The following is a 17,933-nucleotide window of genomic DNA, read 5'->3' as shown; positions in this document are numbered from 1 at the left end:
TGATAATACATAAGAACAGTAGCGCCGTCATTCTCTTCAGGTCAGCGTTTCGCTAGTACTCTCAAAGTTCCATACGATGTAGTTTACACCGAGTTGCATGGATCCCATCTGGCTTTTATTTTACTTTAATGACTGTTCGGGTTGTTAGCGGCACTTGGTAGGGTCCTTTCCACCTGGGAGAAAAAAATCTTTGTTTGGTGCTTTCACATATACTTGATCTCCAGGTTTAAAGGGTGTGTATTTCCCTCTTTTGGATGCATCTGAGCCATTCGCACCTTTTCATGTATTTTTTGTTGAGCGGTTTCACACATGGCCTAGGCATATTTTAGTGATGCCTCATCTGCCCATATTAAGGCTACTGCCGCTGGAGTCATTGGGGGTTTAGTTCCAGTTCTCATGGGTCATTCCATTAATATCTCATACGGCGTTAAAAGCGTAATACGATGTCTCTATGGGTATGGCATCTGGCCATAGCAGCCCATTTTGTTGACACACTTTCGGAACTGCATTTTAATTATTCCATCCGCCCTTTCCACCATTCCTGAGGATTGTGGCTGATATGGGATATGCAATTTCCAATCAAATCCCATGGCTTCTGTTAGGGCTTTGGTCAATTTGCAAGTGAAATGAGTTCCCCTGTCACTGTTAATACCATTGGTATCCAAACCTAGGTATTATTTCCTTTAACAGAATATTTACCACTGTTCTAGCATCATCTTTTTTGGTTGGAAAAGCCTCTACCCACTGTGAAAACATGTCCACCATCACCGACTATTCCTCTGATAAATCACAAATGTGCATGCTTCTTTTTCAATTGTTGCCGTAATACCTCAAGCATACCATTGTTGACATATGGCATGTATCATTCCTCCTTTGCCCACATGAGCCTGCCCATGGGCAAGGCGACATAGCGGCAAAAACAGACTTCTGGGGCATACTGCGCGGGTATCTGGGTGGATCCAGATTTGATGATTGTCTTGATAGCAACCCGCTTTTAGCCAAGTGCGATGCTCCTGTTGGGAGGCTTGCTCCTGTGCCTGCTTTAACTTTGGTTCTGTTATGGTGGACGCAAGTTCAACTGCAGCTGCTTGCAGTTGTGGCTGCTGTTTGAGAGCCACTTCCTTTGCCATTTCATCAGCAAATCTATTGCCGCATGAGACTTCATCGTCTGAAGTAGTATGCGCTTCACACTTCAAAATGGCTATCTTGCTGGTCAGCTGAACAGCAGCTAGTAAATTTAAAACCAATTTAGCATGTTTAATAGGTTGGTCAGAGGAAGTTATGAATCCCCTGTTTTTCCATAATTGGCCAAAATCATGTATTACCCCAAAAGCGGATCGGAATCAGTATTAATATTGACTGTTTTATTTTGAGCTAGAATACATGCTTTAGTTAGGGCAAACTATTTGGCCGCTTGAGCAGGCGTTCCCGAAGGCAGAGCAAAAGCTTCCACTATCTTGAATGGCGTTACTATTGCATAGCCGGCCAGGAGAGTCATATCATTTGCAGACCCATCGATGAAAAAGATGATGTCTGGATTTTCTCGTGGGTGACTCAATAAATCAGGTCGAGGGGTTGTGGTGGCTTCAACCAATTGTAAACACTCATGATCATATGGATGTTCTGCTTCCGATGGCGTGGGCAAGAGTGTAGCAGGGTTGACAGCTGGCGCTTGCTTGTAGGTAAAGTTGGTTTTAGAGAGGATTACTTCGTACCCAGTGCGTCGAGCCGCAGTAAAATGCTGCGTTGCGGATGAATTAAGCAGCAGCAAAACAGAGTGAGGAACCAATACTGTACAAGGGTGGTTGAGTACAAGGGGTACTGATTTTCTTTACTATGGCCGCCGTGGCTGCTACTGCTCTTAAGCAACTTGGCATACCCTTTGCCACTGCGCATAGGACCACCGAGTAATAGGCAAGTGGTCTTTTCCCTCCATGCTCTTGCACCAGGACCCCTGTTGCAAATCCTCCTGCTTCCTTCACATAAAGAGTAAAGGGATTGTTGAAATTAGGAAGTCCCAAGGCAGGGGCGCTAATCATGGCTTGTTTCAAATTATGAAATGCTTGCTCCCTCTCTGGGATCCAGGTAACAACTGAAGGGGCGTCCTGTAGGGTAGCCTTGTGCAGTACTGCGTCCATCTCTCTATAGTCCGGTATCCACTGCCTGCAATAGCCCACCATGCCGAGGGAGGTAAGGGTTTCCTTTTCCATGCGAGGAGTTGCAACCCTTGCTACAGCCTGTACTCTTTCAGACCCAAGCCTCTGCTGTCCTTGCTGCAGCTGAAATCCCAAATACTGAACTGTCTCCTGACAGAATTGCAGTTTGTCCATTGAGACCCTATGCCCTCTTTCTGCCAGATGTGATAATAACAAAAGTTCTGTTGACAAACTAGCTCTCCCTCTGAGGCTATCAGTAAATCATCATCATATTGAGGGAATGTTGAGCCTGCAGACAACTGGCACTCGTCCAAGTCTCTTTTAATACTGTTGATTCCGTAAAGCAAATAGATATTCACTTTCCGGGTGCAATAGTATGGAGAAAGAGGCTGAGAAAGTATCCGTTGTTGGTGGTATAGAAGACAAAATCACATTTGTGTCCGGCGCCAATGGAGCAATAGTGTAACAATTTTATTGATGGTTCTGAGATCCTGTCCAAACCACCACTCGTTGGGTCTTCCTACCTTTGGAATGGGGAGTATACAGGTGTTACAGGGGCTTTGTGTGCTCTTCAGCACACCTTGCTGTAATAGTGCATTGAGCACTCCCTCTATCCCTTTTTCTGCTTCCGGTGCCAACCTGTATAGTTTTAAGCAGGGCAGGGCAACGTTCTTCTGTAACTGCACCCCATGCGCTGAGGCAGAATGTACTTTTCCAACATGATTTTTATGTGGGGCCCATAGATGGGCCAGGATTGAAGGGAGTAAATGATGGCTCTTTTGGGTTATTGTTGTCTTCAAATGTAGCGGGTCATTGTTCCTCTTTCCAGGTCACTCTGCCCTCCTGTTTGCCATAAAATGCTATCAGGCAATTTTGTCCGTCTATTTCAATATAAATCCCATGTATTACTTTTTTCCTTTGGCCTCTTTGATCACTTCTCCTATTTGCTTTGCCTTAGCGGGATGTCTTACGGCCAATGGTAAGTGGGGTTCTGAAGCTAAACCCATCCTAAAAAGATCCCTCAGACTATGGGTCAACTGTACTAACATTCCGAATCCCACAACACCAAAAAATAAAAAGAAGTGATATGCAATGAGGCCTGCTTTCCTAAGTGACTTTGCATTTGTAAATTGTATGCATGCTCATCCTCACGAGCATACCAAGCCATGCATGGGTCACGATATCCTCTCGGCTGGACTCTTATCAGGTGTTTTAATAGCTGTCAATCAAGGGTCATTAACCTTTTGTAAGATTTCCTGCACTTTTTATTTTAACAGTGGTACTATGAGGGTTAATGTTCAGCAACACAGGCACAGAGCGATCGGGCGCAGGCTCAGAAGTTATTAAATTTTGCAGCTGGTGAGCTCGTATTGAATGAAAATGAAAATCGCTTATTGTCACAAGTAGGCTTCAATGAAGTTACTGTGAAAAGCCCCAAGTCGCCACATTCCGGCGCCTGTTCGGGGAGGCTGTTACGGGAATTGAATCGTGCTGCTGGCCTGCCTTGGTCTGCTTTCAAAGCCAGCGATTTAGCCCTGTGCTAAACAATCCCTGTATTTGAGACAGCTCTATAAACATTCCATTATCAATGCAATGTATTACCGCTCCTAATTTGCAGAGTGTCTTGTCTACCTAATCGGGTCAGGTGTTGCTAGGTGGGGTACATCCTTCTTGGCCCCTTGCATGATAGCCTCTTTCCCTCTATTTGCTAACCAGTGTTTGAGGGACTTATTTCTTTCATTCAAATGATTATCATTATTGGGGACCCAGCCCCCATTTATGCCGGATGGGACTGCAATCCCATCCTTCAATGCTGGCCAAGATGCAACATAAGAGTATTTCAGAAGCAGCAGAACATCCCTGGGAGGGGGATATAAATACCACATATTTAAGTCAATTTCCAATGATTGATTTTATAGGCATTAGCTATTTTTAGAGACGTATATTTTTCTTTGTCAATTCAGAAAAGGTCAACTGTCTCCTGAAATGGTTAATGTTTCATGCAGAACCTAAGGGGGCGGAGGACTTGGAATGATGCCATTTATGTCTTTTCACGTAATCTAAAAACTTATTCATATTCAATTACTTTTATTCGTAAAGGCATTTTCTTTCTTTTAAACTAATTTTAATTTCCAATGTTTCAGTGCATTAGAGAAATCTCAACACAAATCACTTCAGTTATAATCTCGGACTCACAATGACAGACGATAAAAAATACAACCCACTTAGCACTTCATGCTTTGACTAAAATTAATTGGTTAACCAAAACACACAGATTCTCACAGCTCACAAATATCAGTTAACCGTTAGCCTTATCTGACAGCTACAGACAAATCTGAATTCCTTTTTCGACAGAAATCCATCTGTTACGCTTTAACCTTAATCTTCTATTTACTTTTACTCCCCTGTTTTTTTTTCCGAGAGGGGGTCAGCTTCATTAGATTTCTATGGGGGACATATAGGTTTTCCTACCTCATTCCATTGCTTTACGATTGTTTCTTTTCATTTTCTTAATCATTTTGACTCCCTTATCTGTTTTCTTTAAGGAGTTCACCTCCTTTCTCGTTCCGGATGTCTTTACCAAGGCTTCGGGGCGACCTGTGAGGGGGCATCGAGTTTATTGCTCATCGTTCCTTCTGCAAAATACTTCAGAACATGTATATAACAATAACAACGACCGCGGAAATCATTTACAAATACTACAGAGAGCACAGTGTGTTTATCCTTTCACGAACCTCAAAGTCTTTTTTTTAAATTTTAGTCTCTATGCAGCTATCGTTAATTTATTAATTAAGCTAACTCATCCTAGCATGAATCACCGGCCAGTAATTAAGGCTGCCGAGTGCCCCCCCCCCCCCCCCCTTCAGCTGGGGTTGCGCTATGGCTCTCTCCCTTTCAGCTGAGAGAGTCCTATTTATAGATTCTTTTCAGGGTTCACGTCCCGTTAAATTTGGGAAACTGCAACTACTACTCCAATTTGTCGTGGAAATTATAATAAAGACAAATTCCTCGAGATTCGATTTAAGGAACTTTATTTATACAAAAATATTTGTGGAGAGAGAACGTTCCGGCTGCATAGCCAGCGCACCACTCTTGAGATTCGACCCAAGAAAGCATATCTGAAATACCAGCGTGAAGTAAACATCCATGTTTATATTAAATATACCTTGGAAAGTACGCAAGATGAAATACGTAGTACGTATGTTCTTGTCCTTGGCTACAAACAACTCAAGTACACATTTTGTTATCTTTCGGAGGACAATGTGTTATAATAAGGCCAAGATCAAAATATTAAGCAGCATTTTGTTTATGTTACCTGACCTACTTATTTCCGTTCAAAAGCAGTGTTAAACTATATAGTCAAGCATTTCCCAGCATGCTTCTAAGTTGGCAACTCATTAATTTCCCTTCCACACACCCTAAAGATTTCCCAATCCTCTAGTCTCCCACTAATCTTTGCCACCTTGTTTGCTTTTTCCTTCATTTTGATACTCTCCCTTATTTCCTTAGATATCCACGGTCGATTTTCCCTCTTTCTACCATCCTTTTTGTTAGTATGAACTTTTGCTGAGCACTGAAAAATCGCTTGCAAGATTTCCACTGTTCCCCAACTGTTTCACCATAAAGTATTTGCTCCCAGTCTACCTTAGTCAGCTCTTCTCTCATCCCATTGTAATCTCCTTTGATTAAGCATAAAACATGAGTGTTTGATTTTACCTTCTCACCCTCCATCTGTATTTTAAATTCCACCATATTGTGATCGCTCCTTCCGAGAGGATCCCTAACTATGAGATCATGAATAAATCCTGTCTCATTACACAGAACCAGATCTAGGACCGCCTGTTCCCTCGTAGGTTCCATTACATATTGTTTGAGGAAACTATCGTGGATACATTCTATAAACTCCTCCTCAAGGCTGCCTTGAACAACCTGGTTAAACCAATCGACATGTAGATTAAAATCTCCTATGGTAACTGCTGTACCATTTCTACATGCATCATCTGTTTCTTTGTTTATTGCCCGCCCCACCGTAATGTCACTATTATGTGGCCTATGGACTACTCCTATCAGTGACTTTTTTAGCTTTACTATTCCTGATTTCCACCCAAATGGATTCAACCTTATCCTTCCCAGCACCGATGTCATCCCTCACTATCGCCCGGATGTCATCCTTAAATAACAGAGCTACACCACCTCCCTCACCATCCACTCTGTCCTTCCGAATAGTTTGATACCTTGGATGTTTAACTCCCAGTCATGACCATCCTTTAACCATGTTTCGGTAATGGCCACTAAATCATAGTCATTCACGATGATTTGCGGCATCAACTCATTTACCTTATTCCAAATACTACGAGCATTCAGCTAAAGCAGTGTTCTTCAAACTATTTTCCCGGGAACCCATTTTTACCAACCGGCCAACCTTCGGGACCCAACCCGGCCGATCTTCACGACCCATGCCAGCCGACTTGCCTGGCCCACCATTTTTTCTTACCTTGTTTGCTGCTGACAAAAATTGAGGAAATGGTTTTGGGTCCCTTTGGCTCTCGTACATGCTCCTCCCATGTATAGGGCGTTGGTGAGGCCACATCTGGAGTATTGTGTTCAGTTTTGGTCTCCTTACCTGAGAAAGGACATATTGGCACTGGAGGGAGTGCAGAGGAGATTCACTAGGTTGATCCCAGAGTTGAGAGGATTAGATTATGACGAGAGGTTGAGTAGACCGGTACTGTACTCATTGGAGTTTAGAAGGATGCGGGGGGATCTTATTGAGACATATAAAATTATGAAGGGAATAGATAGGATAGATGCGGGCAGGTTGTTTCCACTGCTCGGGGAAAGCAGAACCAGGGGGCATAGCCTCAAAATAAGGGGAAGTAGATTTAGGACGGAGTGTAGGAGGAACTTCTTCACCCAAAGGGTTGTGAATCTCTGGAATTCCTTGCCCAGTGAAGCAGTTGAGGCTCCTTCTTTAAACGTTTTTAAGAAAAAGATAGATACCTTTCTAAAGGATAAAGGGATTCGGGGATATGGTGTACGGGCCGGAGAGTGGAGCTGAGTCCACAAAGATCAGCCATGATCTCATTAAATGGCGGAGCAGGCTCGAGGGGCCAGATGGCCTACTCCTGTTCCTAGTTCTTATGTAACCTATTGGATGAAGGTGAAGCCATCCGGTGTCGGAATGTATGAAGTCTCCATCTGTCCAAAGTTCTGCATTTTTTTTCCTATAAAATTTTATCAAATAAACCCCCCCCCCCCCCCCCCCCCCCCCCCCCGAACCTTGTAAAAATGAAATAAATGAATAAAACCGCCCCAAACTTGTAAAACAAAAAGCTGCGGCCGTTTAAAAAAATAAGCGGCTGCACTGTGTATGCGTGCCCGATCATTGGCGCGCATGCGCATAGTTTTGCGTACGCGCACCGATGATCTGGCACGCACACGCAATGTGGCGCATCTTTTTACATGTTAGCGGCCATTTTGAAGGCTGCTTGCAGCCGGCGTTATTAACACGCGGCTGTTGCGCGCAGATTTGCGCGATTGGGAACACCGCGATGGGCGGCTCCGCGACCCTCACGACATCCGCCCACGACCCACCCGCGGGTCCCGCCCCCGGGTTTGACAATGCCTGAGCTAAAGTGCCCTTATGTTGGCTTTTACACCTCCGTTTTGAATCTTAACACCTCTATCAGTAACCTCTCCTAAGTTATTTTTCCTTTTAACTTTTCTCCTTATTTTCCTTATCGCACAACCCATTTCTTCATGTAAGAACCTGCTGCTTTGCTTTCCATTTATGTTTTTACTTCCCGTTTGATTCCTTTTAGTATCACTGGGCTTACACACGTAGTTATCCAATCTCCCTTTCCCACTAACTTTCCTTTCTCATCCAGCCCCTCCTGCTTTCCCTTCACTCTGTCTCTCTGTCTCTCTGTCTCTCTCTCTCTCTCTCTCTCTCTCTCTCTCTCTCTCTCTCTTCCCCCCCCCCCCCCCGCGGCCACCCATCTGCTGACAGCTTAATTTTCCCCAAAGAAGTCGATAAACGGCTGCTACCTCCGGGCGAACCCTAGCATCGATACTCTCAGGGCAAACTTGATCTTCTCAAGCCTGAGAAACCCAGCCATGTCACTGACCCATACCCCCGATTTCAGGTGTTCCGAGTCCCTCCAAGCCAACAAGATCCATCTCCGAGCTACCAGGGAGGTAAAGCCCAAAATATGAGCCTCTCTAGCTCCCGGGTCTTCCGACACACCAGAAACTACCACCTCTGGACTTGGAACCACCCGTGCCTTCAACACCGTGGACATGACATCGGCAAATCTTTGCCAAAATCCCCAAAGCTTCGGACATGGCCAAAATATGTGGACATGATTTGCGGGCCCTCCCACATACTGCCGACACCTGTCCTTCACTCCTTCAAAGAACCTGCTCATACGGGTCACAGTCATATGCGCCCTGTGGACCACCTTGAATTGTTTCAGGCTACGCCTGGCACACGGCGAGGAGGCATTAACCCTACTCAAGGCATTCTCCCAACTCGAGGCATTCTCCAACAACCCCGTCCCTAACTCATTGCCCAACTCTTCCTTCCATTTTTGCTTTACCTCCCCTATCGAGGTTCCCTGCCATTCTATGACGCTCCCCTCCACTCCATCTGCTTCCACCACTGTCCTCACACCCTCAAGGCAGCCACTACCACCGGGCCTGTGGAGTACCGAGCCGGCGAGAACAGCAGAGGTGTCGTTACCAGTGCCCACAAACTTGTACCCATCCATGAGGCCACCTCCACCCGCTCCCACACCCACCGCCTCCCCAACGACCCACTTCCTAACCATTGCGATGTTCGCTGCCTGGTAGTATTTTCTGAAATTTGGTACGGCCAGTCCGCTCGACCCCTCCCCTGCAGCGCCTTCTTTACTCGTGGGGTTTTACCCGCCCACACAAACCCAGAGATCACCGCATTCATCCTCTTAAATAAGGCCTTGGGAATAAAAATTGGCAGGCACTGAAATAGAAACAAAAACCTCGGGAGAACCGCCACCTTTACCGCCTGCACCCTCCCCGCCAGTGACAACGGGAACGTATCCCACCTTCTGAAGTCTCCCTTCATCTGTTCCACAAACCGAGCTCAAATTTAGCTTGTGCAGTTGCTCCCATTCCTGCGCCACCTGGATGCCCAAATACCGAAAGCTCCCTCCCACCACCTTAAACGACAACCCCCCCCCCAATCTCCTCTCTTGTCCCATCGCCTGAATCACAAAGACCTCACTCTTGCCCATATTCAATTAGTACCTCGAAAACCGGCCGAGTTCCCCTAGGATCCCCATAATCTCTCCAATCTCCCCCAGCGGATCAGAAATATACAAAGGTACGTCGTCCGCATATATCGAGACCCTGTGTCCATCCGTCCCCCATACCTTCCCCTGCCAGTCCTTTGACACACTCAGCGCCATTGCCGGTGGCTCTGTGGCCAAGGCAAACAACAGTGGGGAGAGTGGACATCCCTGCCTCATCCCCCGGTGCAGCCTAAAATAATCTGAGCTCAATCGGTTCGTCCACAAGCTCGCCGTCGGTGCCTGGTACAGCAACCGGACCCAGTCCACAAAACCCTGCCCAAATCCAAACCGCCCCAGGACCTCCCATAACTCCACCCAGTCAAAGGCCTTCTCCTCATCCATGGCAACCACCATCCCTACCTCCTTTCTCTCGGAGGGCATCATAATCACATTTAGCAGCCTTCTAATGTTCGCTGCTAAATGCCTCTCCTTCACAAACCCCGTCTGGTCCTCCTCTATCACCCCTGGCACACAGTCCTCTATTCTCGAGATAGCTTGGCATCTACATTTAGAAGGGAGATTGGCCTGTACAACCCACAGTGTTCCGGGTCCTTATCCCACTTCAGGATGAGGGAGATCGAGGCCTGTGACATCATCGTAGCGAGTACCCCTCACTCCCTAGTCTCATTAAACGCCCTTACCAGCAGGGGCCCCAGCACTCCCAAAAACGTTTTATAGAACTCCACTGGGTACCCATCCATCCTCGGGGTATGCCCGAATGCATCGCCTCCAGCCCCTCCACCATTTCAACCAGCCCAATTGGGGCCGCTAGGCCCTCCACCAGCTCTTCTTCCACTATCAGAAACTCTAATCCCTCCAAAATCCGCCTCATCCCCTCCACCACGGCTGGGGGTTCCGACTCCTATAACCGACTGTAAAAGTCCCTCAACACCCTGTTCACCCCCCCACCGGGTCCAAGATCGCATTCCCCCCTCTGTCCTTCACTTTCCCAATCTCCCTCGCCGTCTCCCACTTCCTTAGCTGGTGTGCTAGGATCCTACTAGTTCCTTCGCAGCCGCCGACACCCTCCCTGTCCTCGGACTCGACCGATCCTGCCTTGGATCCAAAACCGTATTAAAGCCCCCCCCCCCCCCCCCCCCCCCCCCCCATAATCCGCCAATGCAAGTCAAGATCTGGGATCTTCCCCAATATCCATCTCATAAACTCTACGTCGTCCCAGTTCGGTGCATAAATATTCACCGGCATCCCCTCCAACTTCCCGCTCACCATAATGTATTTGCCCTCTGAGTCCGCCACAATACTTCCCACTTCAAATGCTACCCGCTTATTAATCAGAATCACCACTCCTCTTGTTTTGGAATCTAGCCCCAAATGGAGCAGCTGCCCTACCCACCCCTTCCTCTGTCTAATCTGATCCACCACCCTGAGGTGTGTCTCCTGTAGCATTGCCACATCTGCCGTTAAGCTTTTCACACGGGTCCTCTTGACTGGCCCATTCAATCCCCTCACATTCGATGTGACACTCCCCTCTCCCACCGCCGATCATCCATAACCCTTCCTGGGCAAGCCCTCAGCCAAGTCCCACACCTCAGTCCCGCCCCCGGGCGCCCACCGTCATCGACACTCACCCTGTCACCTTTCAACATCCCCTCCACTGTCAGCAGCCTTCTTCCCCCACCCCCCCCCCCCCCCCACCCCCATGACAAAATACAATCCCAACCGTCATCAACACACTAACCATCTGCTCACCCCCCACTGTGCCTCCATGAGCTAGCTTGCCCACTAGCCCCGCCCATTGCGCCTAGCATTCTACCCCCCACTGATTCCCCTCCCGCCCCCGCTCGGTCATTCTCCCAGTGCAAACTTCACAATCCCCACCAAACACAAAGAAAAGAGCAACTCACCATCCCATCAAGAACGAAACAAACCCAAAACAGAGCAATGGCCCCAAATACAGTGCCAATGTAGTTCATATAAACCAGAAGAATACCAAAATACAAAACAGGAACATCTCCACTGTTCAATGACCTGCTTCTCAAGCCAATCCATTGTCTCTAACAAATTTCATCGCCTCCTCTGGCGACCCAAAGTGGAGATCCCGACCTTCATATGTTACCCACAAACACGCTGGGTATAACATGCCGAACTTCACCCCTTCTAAAAGAGGGCCGCCTTCACCTTATTGAAGCTCACCCCATTTTTGGCCAGCTCTGCACCCAGCTCCCGATAGACACGCAGATGGCTGCCTTCCCAAGTACAGTGCCTCGTCTGCCTGGCCCTCCTCAAAATACGATCCTTATCCAGGAACCGGTACAGTTCACCACCATCGCACTCGGCGGCTTGTTCACTTGTGGCTTCCTCATTAGCACCCGGTGCACCTCCAGGTAGTTTCTCGGACATTTGCGCCGCCGTCCGCTCTCTTGCTGCCCTGCAGCAGGCCCACGATCCTCAAGTTCTGCCTGGGCGATCTATTCTCCAAGTCCTCCACCTTCTCCTGAGCCTCCTTTGTTGATCTCACATTAACCCTCCGCAGCCATTGAGGCAAGCTACTCCTTGTGCTCCCCCACCGCCGCCTCCATCTTCTGAATTGCCCAGCCCTGGAACTCTAACCTCATTTCCATGTGGTCGATCCCTGCTTCTATTAGATCCATTTCCCTGGCCAGGTCCTCCCAAGTTCTCCTTCCTCTGGTGGGCAAATTTCTCATAGTGGAAGCTCACTGGCTGATCCGTCAACCACTGGGCCGCCAGGCCCGGACCCTGACCCTCCGCAGGCTTCACACCAGCTTTCAACAATTGTTCCCTCCTTTTTCGACCACTTCTCGTCCACAAATCCATACACCGGGATACTCTCTTCTTCCACCCCTCCTGCACCGTTTAGTCACTCAGCTCTGTCGTTAGTCGGGTAAAAGGTCCAAAAAGTCCTCCACGAGCGGGAGCCACCAAATGTGCGACCACTCACACCATGACCACCACCAGAAGTCGTGTGTTCCATCTCTGCAGGTCCTTTTTTACTTCCTCCGTCAGGTTCCACTTGTGGATCCCTGTCCAGTCATATCTTGGAAAACATTACTACATCAAAGGTGCTATGTAAATGGAAGTTATTGTTCTACTAAATTTGATTTACATGCTTTTTATCCCTTCTCTGTCTTTTTAACAAACTAGGTCTCGTTCCCCAAGCAGAAATCGTTCTCGTTCTCATAACAAGAGTCGAAGCCAGAGTGGAAGCAGTAAGAGCAGTCAATCTCAATCCCGGTGTGTATACAATACCACTTCACTTTACTTCAGTCATTTGTATTCACTTCAGTTTATGTGCGTGGCAAAGTATTGGGTTAGGATTTGTTGTTTCCAAACTGCTTTTACTTGAGGTTGAGGGACCAATCTTGAACACTACTTGAAGTTGAGGGACCAATCTTGAGGCACAAAGGAGACAACATCTTGTTGTTGAAACTGACTGAGATAGAGTTATCAATTTTCTACAAAAGGGTAACTGTAAAAACTTGGAAAAAGACAATTACATTTTTTTCGGCCATTTCAACCTAAAGTCTCAGCCTTTTTAAAATGTTTTATGAAATTGTCTACAGCAAATAATTTACCATTGGAAAAATGTGGAAAATTACAGGACAGTTGTAATGATGATGGGGAAATGGTCATTTACAAAAAATGAATTTAAGATAGAGAGGAAGAAATGGTAGCTCATACTTGTACCGAGTTGTGTCTATAAATCACTGAAATTGTTGAATGGCTGTTTCAATTTTGACTCTAGCACCATCAATCTGGTACATTAAACATTCATTGATTACATTTATAGGTCGTAGGAACTGCTTGATCAAAAATGACCAATAGAGACAAAATGCATTTTATTGACTGAACCTTTCTAGAAAGTCATGCTGCTAGGGCAGATAAATCATGTCACAAATTTATTGTATAGATCATTAATTTTTAGATACTGTGCATACTTGTTTTTGATCACCTCTTTAAATAAATGTTTAACATTTCCATTCATTTTCTTCAGGTCTGGCACACACTCTAGGAGCAAAAGTGGAAGCAGAAGCAAAAGTCGCAGTGTGAGCAAGAACAAAAACAAGAGCAGGAGCAGAAGTAAAGAGAAGAAAATCATAGCAAGTAGCAGGAGTGGAAGTGAGGGGAAAAGTAGGAGCAGGAGTGTTGAACAGATTAAAGACGACAATGGAGAAGAAAAAAATGAGAACAGAAATGAAAATGGGGAGAAAGAAAGGAGTGTTAGTAAAGAAAAGAGTAGAAGTCGGAGTAAGAGTAAAGATGCAGAAAAAAGTGTTAGCAGAAGTAGAAGCAAAGAGAAGGAGAAGGATAAGAATAATAGTAAGAGCAAAAGTAGGAGCAGGAGCAAAGAGAAGAGTAAGAGTAGAAGTCGGAGCAAGAGCAAGGAAAAAAAAGGCAGGAAGAGGAGCAGGAGCAAAAGCAGGAGTCGGAGCAAAAGTGAGAAGAACAAAAAACGTAGCAAACGTGAAAACAAGACTAAAAGTAAGAGCAAGAAGAGAAAAGGTGACAAGGAACAATCTAGATCTAGGTCAAGATCAGAATCAAAGGAAAAGGAGGAAGAGGCGAGGAAAACAAATGCTGAGAAAGAAACTAAGGGTGAAGAAGTGGATGGGGAATCAGACTCTAATGAACAGTCAAAATCAAGTCCTACATCTCGTTCTAGGTCAAGGTCCACATCGAAGGCCAAATCTAAATCTCGTTCCAGATCCAAATCAATCACCAAAGCCAGATCACGTTCAAAGTCAGGTTCACCTTCGAGGTCTGTGTCTCGTTCCAGGTCCAGGTCGCGCTCAAAATCCTAAATTTCCCCTCTCTACATTTTCTATGAAAACTTTAACGGATTTTTTTTTTCTGGCAGGTCTGTTGTTCGCTGTACCACAGATAATCCAAACGATAGATACTGAAATGCTGTACATTTTTCATAATAGAAAAGATGTATTTAGTGCTAAATTAAAATTTTATGATGGGCTTGTACTGTCAGGAGGACTCTTAGGTAGGTATGCTGTGTGCAGAGTAATGGTGCCCATCAGTGCTGATGTTTTCAGATATGTATAATGAAGTCTTAAAAGTTACATTCATCTGTATTGATCATTTTTTTAAAATCCGTTTCTGATGTTGTGGACTTCATGGCCAAAACATATAGCAAATTGTAAAGTTTTGCCAATGCAGTGTAAACCGAATGTAGAGAGATTTTTCCCTTCATTGTGAGAAGAAAGATATAGCTCTTTGCCTGAGTTTCTGCTCTTTTTATTATTTTCAGCTGGCTAACGTGTGTTGCTTTTTGTTTGGTTCAGTAAAATGCAAATAAATGTCTGCCTGGAATCCATTGTTGGCATAATTCATTGTCTTTGGATGAGTAGATGCAGTAAGATGGATGACTATGAATAAACTACTTAAACTCAGGAATAAAGGTGATGCAACACTTTGTAAGCAGCCTATCAATTTAAAAGTTTGTTTCAGTACCATAACATTTAATAGGTACACTTGAATGAATGTTCAACTTCGGTTTCTCATTTTTCCCAAATTGATTCCAGGTTTTATTGTTACTTTCCCTTTCTGAGGAGGGTTGGTGGTGGGGGTAGTAATTCTTGATGTAAAAGGCTGCAATAAAGTACCTAGTATTGCTTGCTATGGAGCCTTGGGGAGCCTAAGGTGGGGAGTGCAGGGGCATGCATTTATATTGCAATCTCATCAACTTTGATATAATTCAGGTTGCTGATACCAGTATAACTTGGATGTTTTGGATTTATTCACCAATTGGGCAACTGCCTCAAGGACAGCAAATAATGTAAACACATGTAGGATCTAATTTCGCTTACAGTTGTGAGTGTCGATGAAGCTGCTATAAGCATACTAAATAAGAGCAGATGTAGGCTCTTCGGCCCCTTGAGCCTGCACCACCATTCCACAAGATGGTCTGTTTGTGTCTCGGTTTCTCCATTCCCAGCTACCCCCAATAACCCTCGAGTCCCTTGCCTAATTATGAGGTGATGATCACTGAAGCCAGCTTCTAAAAGGCAAGCTCCATTACAGTACTTCAAAACCTTGATAAGTAAACTATCTCTGCATGTTTTATTAAAAGTAATATAATGCTAAATACAAAGTTTGTTTGTTCAGCATTTTGAATTAAAATAGTTAAACCTGGTTTTCATAATGTGCACCCTGACAGATGTTTTGGCATTTGTGAATTAAATTTGTTGATCCCTGCCTAATAATCCATTACCAAAACTGGCAAAAACATAAAATGCTGGAACTGATCATCATGTCTGGCAACACCTTGGAGAGAGAAACTGAGTTGCCATTTCAGATCTGCAGTAGCAGCAGTAATATCAGCAAGTAGATAAACCATCAGTCAGATTAAAATATTCGCACAGGAGATTGAAAGCCCTTAATCTAAATTAAAAGTGACTGGTATTTTCCGGTAACATAATAAACTATTGTGAATTTGCTTACGGTAGAAGTAAAAATAAAGAAACTTCAAATTTGAACAATATGTGGAATGTTTTATAATGGGGAAATCTGAGGTTCCACAGATAAAGAAAATAGCTCTCGGTCTGCTTTGCAGTAAATATGAAATGAATGCCCTCTTTAAATACCCAGCTACACCTCATTAAAAAAGGTTAAACATTTTCAAGGGTTTTTAAGCATTCCCATCAATTCAAATTATTACCATTGCTTGCAATCTGGGCACCTTCAATGGCACACCCTCTAGAGCAAGATTTTTCAAAGAGTGGGTCGTGACCTGTGGGTGGTTCGCTATGCAAGCAGTCACGGTGGTCCCAAAAGTGGGCAAAGCTGCTTTCAAGCGAGGCAAGAGGACTGAAGATGGATCGTTTTATTACAAAGCGTTGACTAGGGACAACAAATTGGCTATTGGTCAGGATCTCCTATCAAAATCTGCTGGAGAGCTGCTCAGGACAGTCTGGCAGTGTTAGTGTTACCTCTGTACAGAGCTCCAGGGCCACTGATTGACAGCCTACAAAGAAGCAACTTGGGAAGAAAGCAGTATAAAGATGAGTTCTAGTATGATTTTGTCAATTATGCCAATACAAATAAGGATGCAAAGCCCATGTGTGTTATATGCAGAGAAGTACTGGCAAATGAGAGCAGTTTTAGATTTTGAAAAATAATTGGGTGAAAGATTCTTCTTGAGGTTGAGATCGCAGAGTTGTGTTATTAATTTTAACAGCTGACTCCATATAAAAAGATTACCTGCTGTACTTGACCTGTGACAGCACATTAAAAACACGCCAAAAGCCCATGCGGCTGTCTGCATTCTGGAGTAGTATCTCCCAGGAGTATCCAGTGCTGATTCAACGACAGTAATGCCATTGAATGTCAAGGAGCGGTGGTTAGATCCTCCAGTGGCTACTGGTTTCAGTGGAATGATGATATTTTGCATTCAGATGTCATGAATGCTCATTAAAAAACACCTACTTGACAGAATCACTCCAATTTGAAATCAAAAAGGCACGTAAGTGCTTAATTCGATGTGTTATTCACGACCAGATATAAGTGATGTGCACCAGTCATTCATGACTTTGACGTTTGTTCACCTTTTCAATGCATTGCACTTGCGGCTGCTCTGACTCCATGCCGGACAAGACCTGTGGGAGCTCAAGCGGGGTTCGGAGACAAGGGGCTGGATTCTCAAAAAATGGGGCTATACCGGCGTACAAAAGCTGGCATTTCACTCTTTCCTTTTAAAAAGTCAAGAGTGATTCACTTACCTGCAGGGGGCTCGCAGGGCCCGGAGTGCTTCTTGCAGCTCCGGTTGGGAGTTCGCGCATGTGCATAGCGGCTGCCTGCAGCGGCCGCACCGTGTGCCGTGGCGGACTTGAACTGCGGCCCGACATCAACAATGTAGCCCCCCCCCCCCCCCGAGATGGTGCACGCCCACATATCCGAGCTGCCCGATCGCTACCCCAGCCACCCATGAGTTTCCCCGCCCCCGGGTGCTCGATCCCCCGCCCCCCCACCAGGGCGGCTGCAGATTGAGTCTGCAACTGCCACCTGAGGTTCCCGACCAGCAATACGTGGTTAGAACCGCGCCATTGGGAACTCGGCCAGTTTTGCCCGGAGAATCGCTGGGGGGGTGCTCTGTCAAAGGCCCCGCGGCCCCCCAGCCGCGTTGCATAATCCGTGCACGAGTGATTATCCGGGGACCGAAGAATCGCTGGACCAGCACCAGGCACGATTCCCGTGTAACCATCGATTCTCTGCCCCCGCGCCAAACGCGGTTTCGCCGTTGGGCTGCGGAGAATCCCGCCCCAGGTTCTCTATTCCAGATCAAGGTAAAGTGGGGATTGGTGGAAGAGGCTGGAGGATGAAGGCTTAACTGGGAGGGTGAAGACTGGGGGTGAGTTTACTCTGGCACACAACTGGGATGAGGAGCCTGCAGAAGGGTGAACACAGATACATGGTTTGGGGGAGGAAGCACCAACGGTTCTGGGCAGGCACACGAGGT

At 45.9% G+C, this 17,933-nt stretch overlaps 1 protein-coding gene across 1 annotated transcript in view; it reads left to right on the top strand.

Moving 5' to 3' along the window:
• The window catches only part of LOC140412899 (uncharacterized), a 32,964-nt gene extending 18,172 nt beyond the window's left edge, over window positions 1-14,792 (top strand). Inside the window, exons 5-6 of the mRNA XM_072500863.1 lie at window positions 12,611-12,700; window positions 13,461-14,792. Coding sequence (XP_072356964.1) covers window positions 12,611-12,700; window positions 13,461-14,268 — 898 coding nt within the window. The 3' untranslated portion in view covers window positions 14,269-14,792. The remainder of the gene's footprint in view (window positions 1-12,610; window positions 12,701-13,460) is intronic.
• Window positions 14,793-17,933: the final 3,141 nt, after the last annotated feature.

The sequence above is a fragment of the Scyliorhinus torazame genome, chromosome 1 (assembly GCF_047496885.1).
Source record: "Scyliorhinus torazame isolate Kashiwa2021f chromosome 1, sScyTor2.1, whole genome shotgun sequence".
Lineage (NCBI taxonomy): Eukaryota > Metazoa > Chordata > Chondrichthyes > Carcharhiniformes > Scyliorhinidae > Scyliorhinus > Scyliorhinus torazame.
The sequence above is the reverse complement of the archived record's forward strand: the minus strand, read 5'-3'. Positions and strand labels throughout refer to the sequence as shown.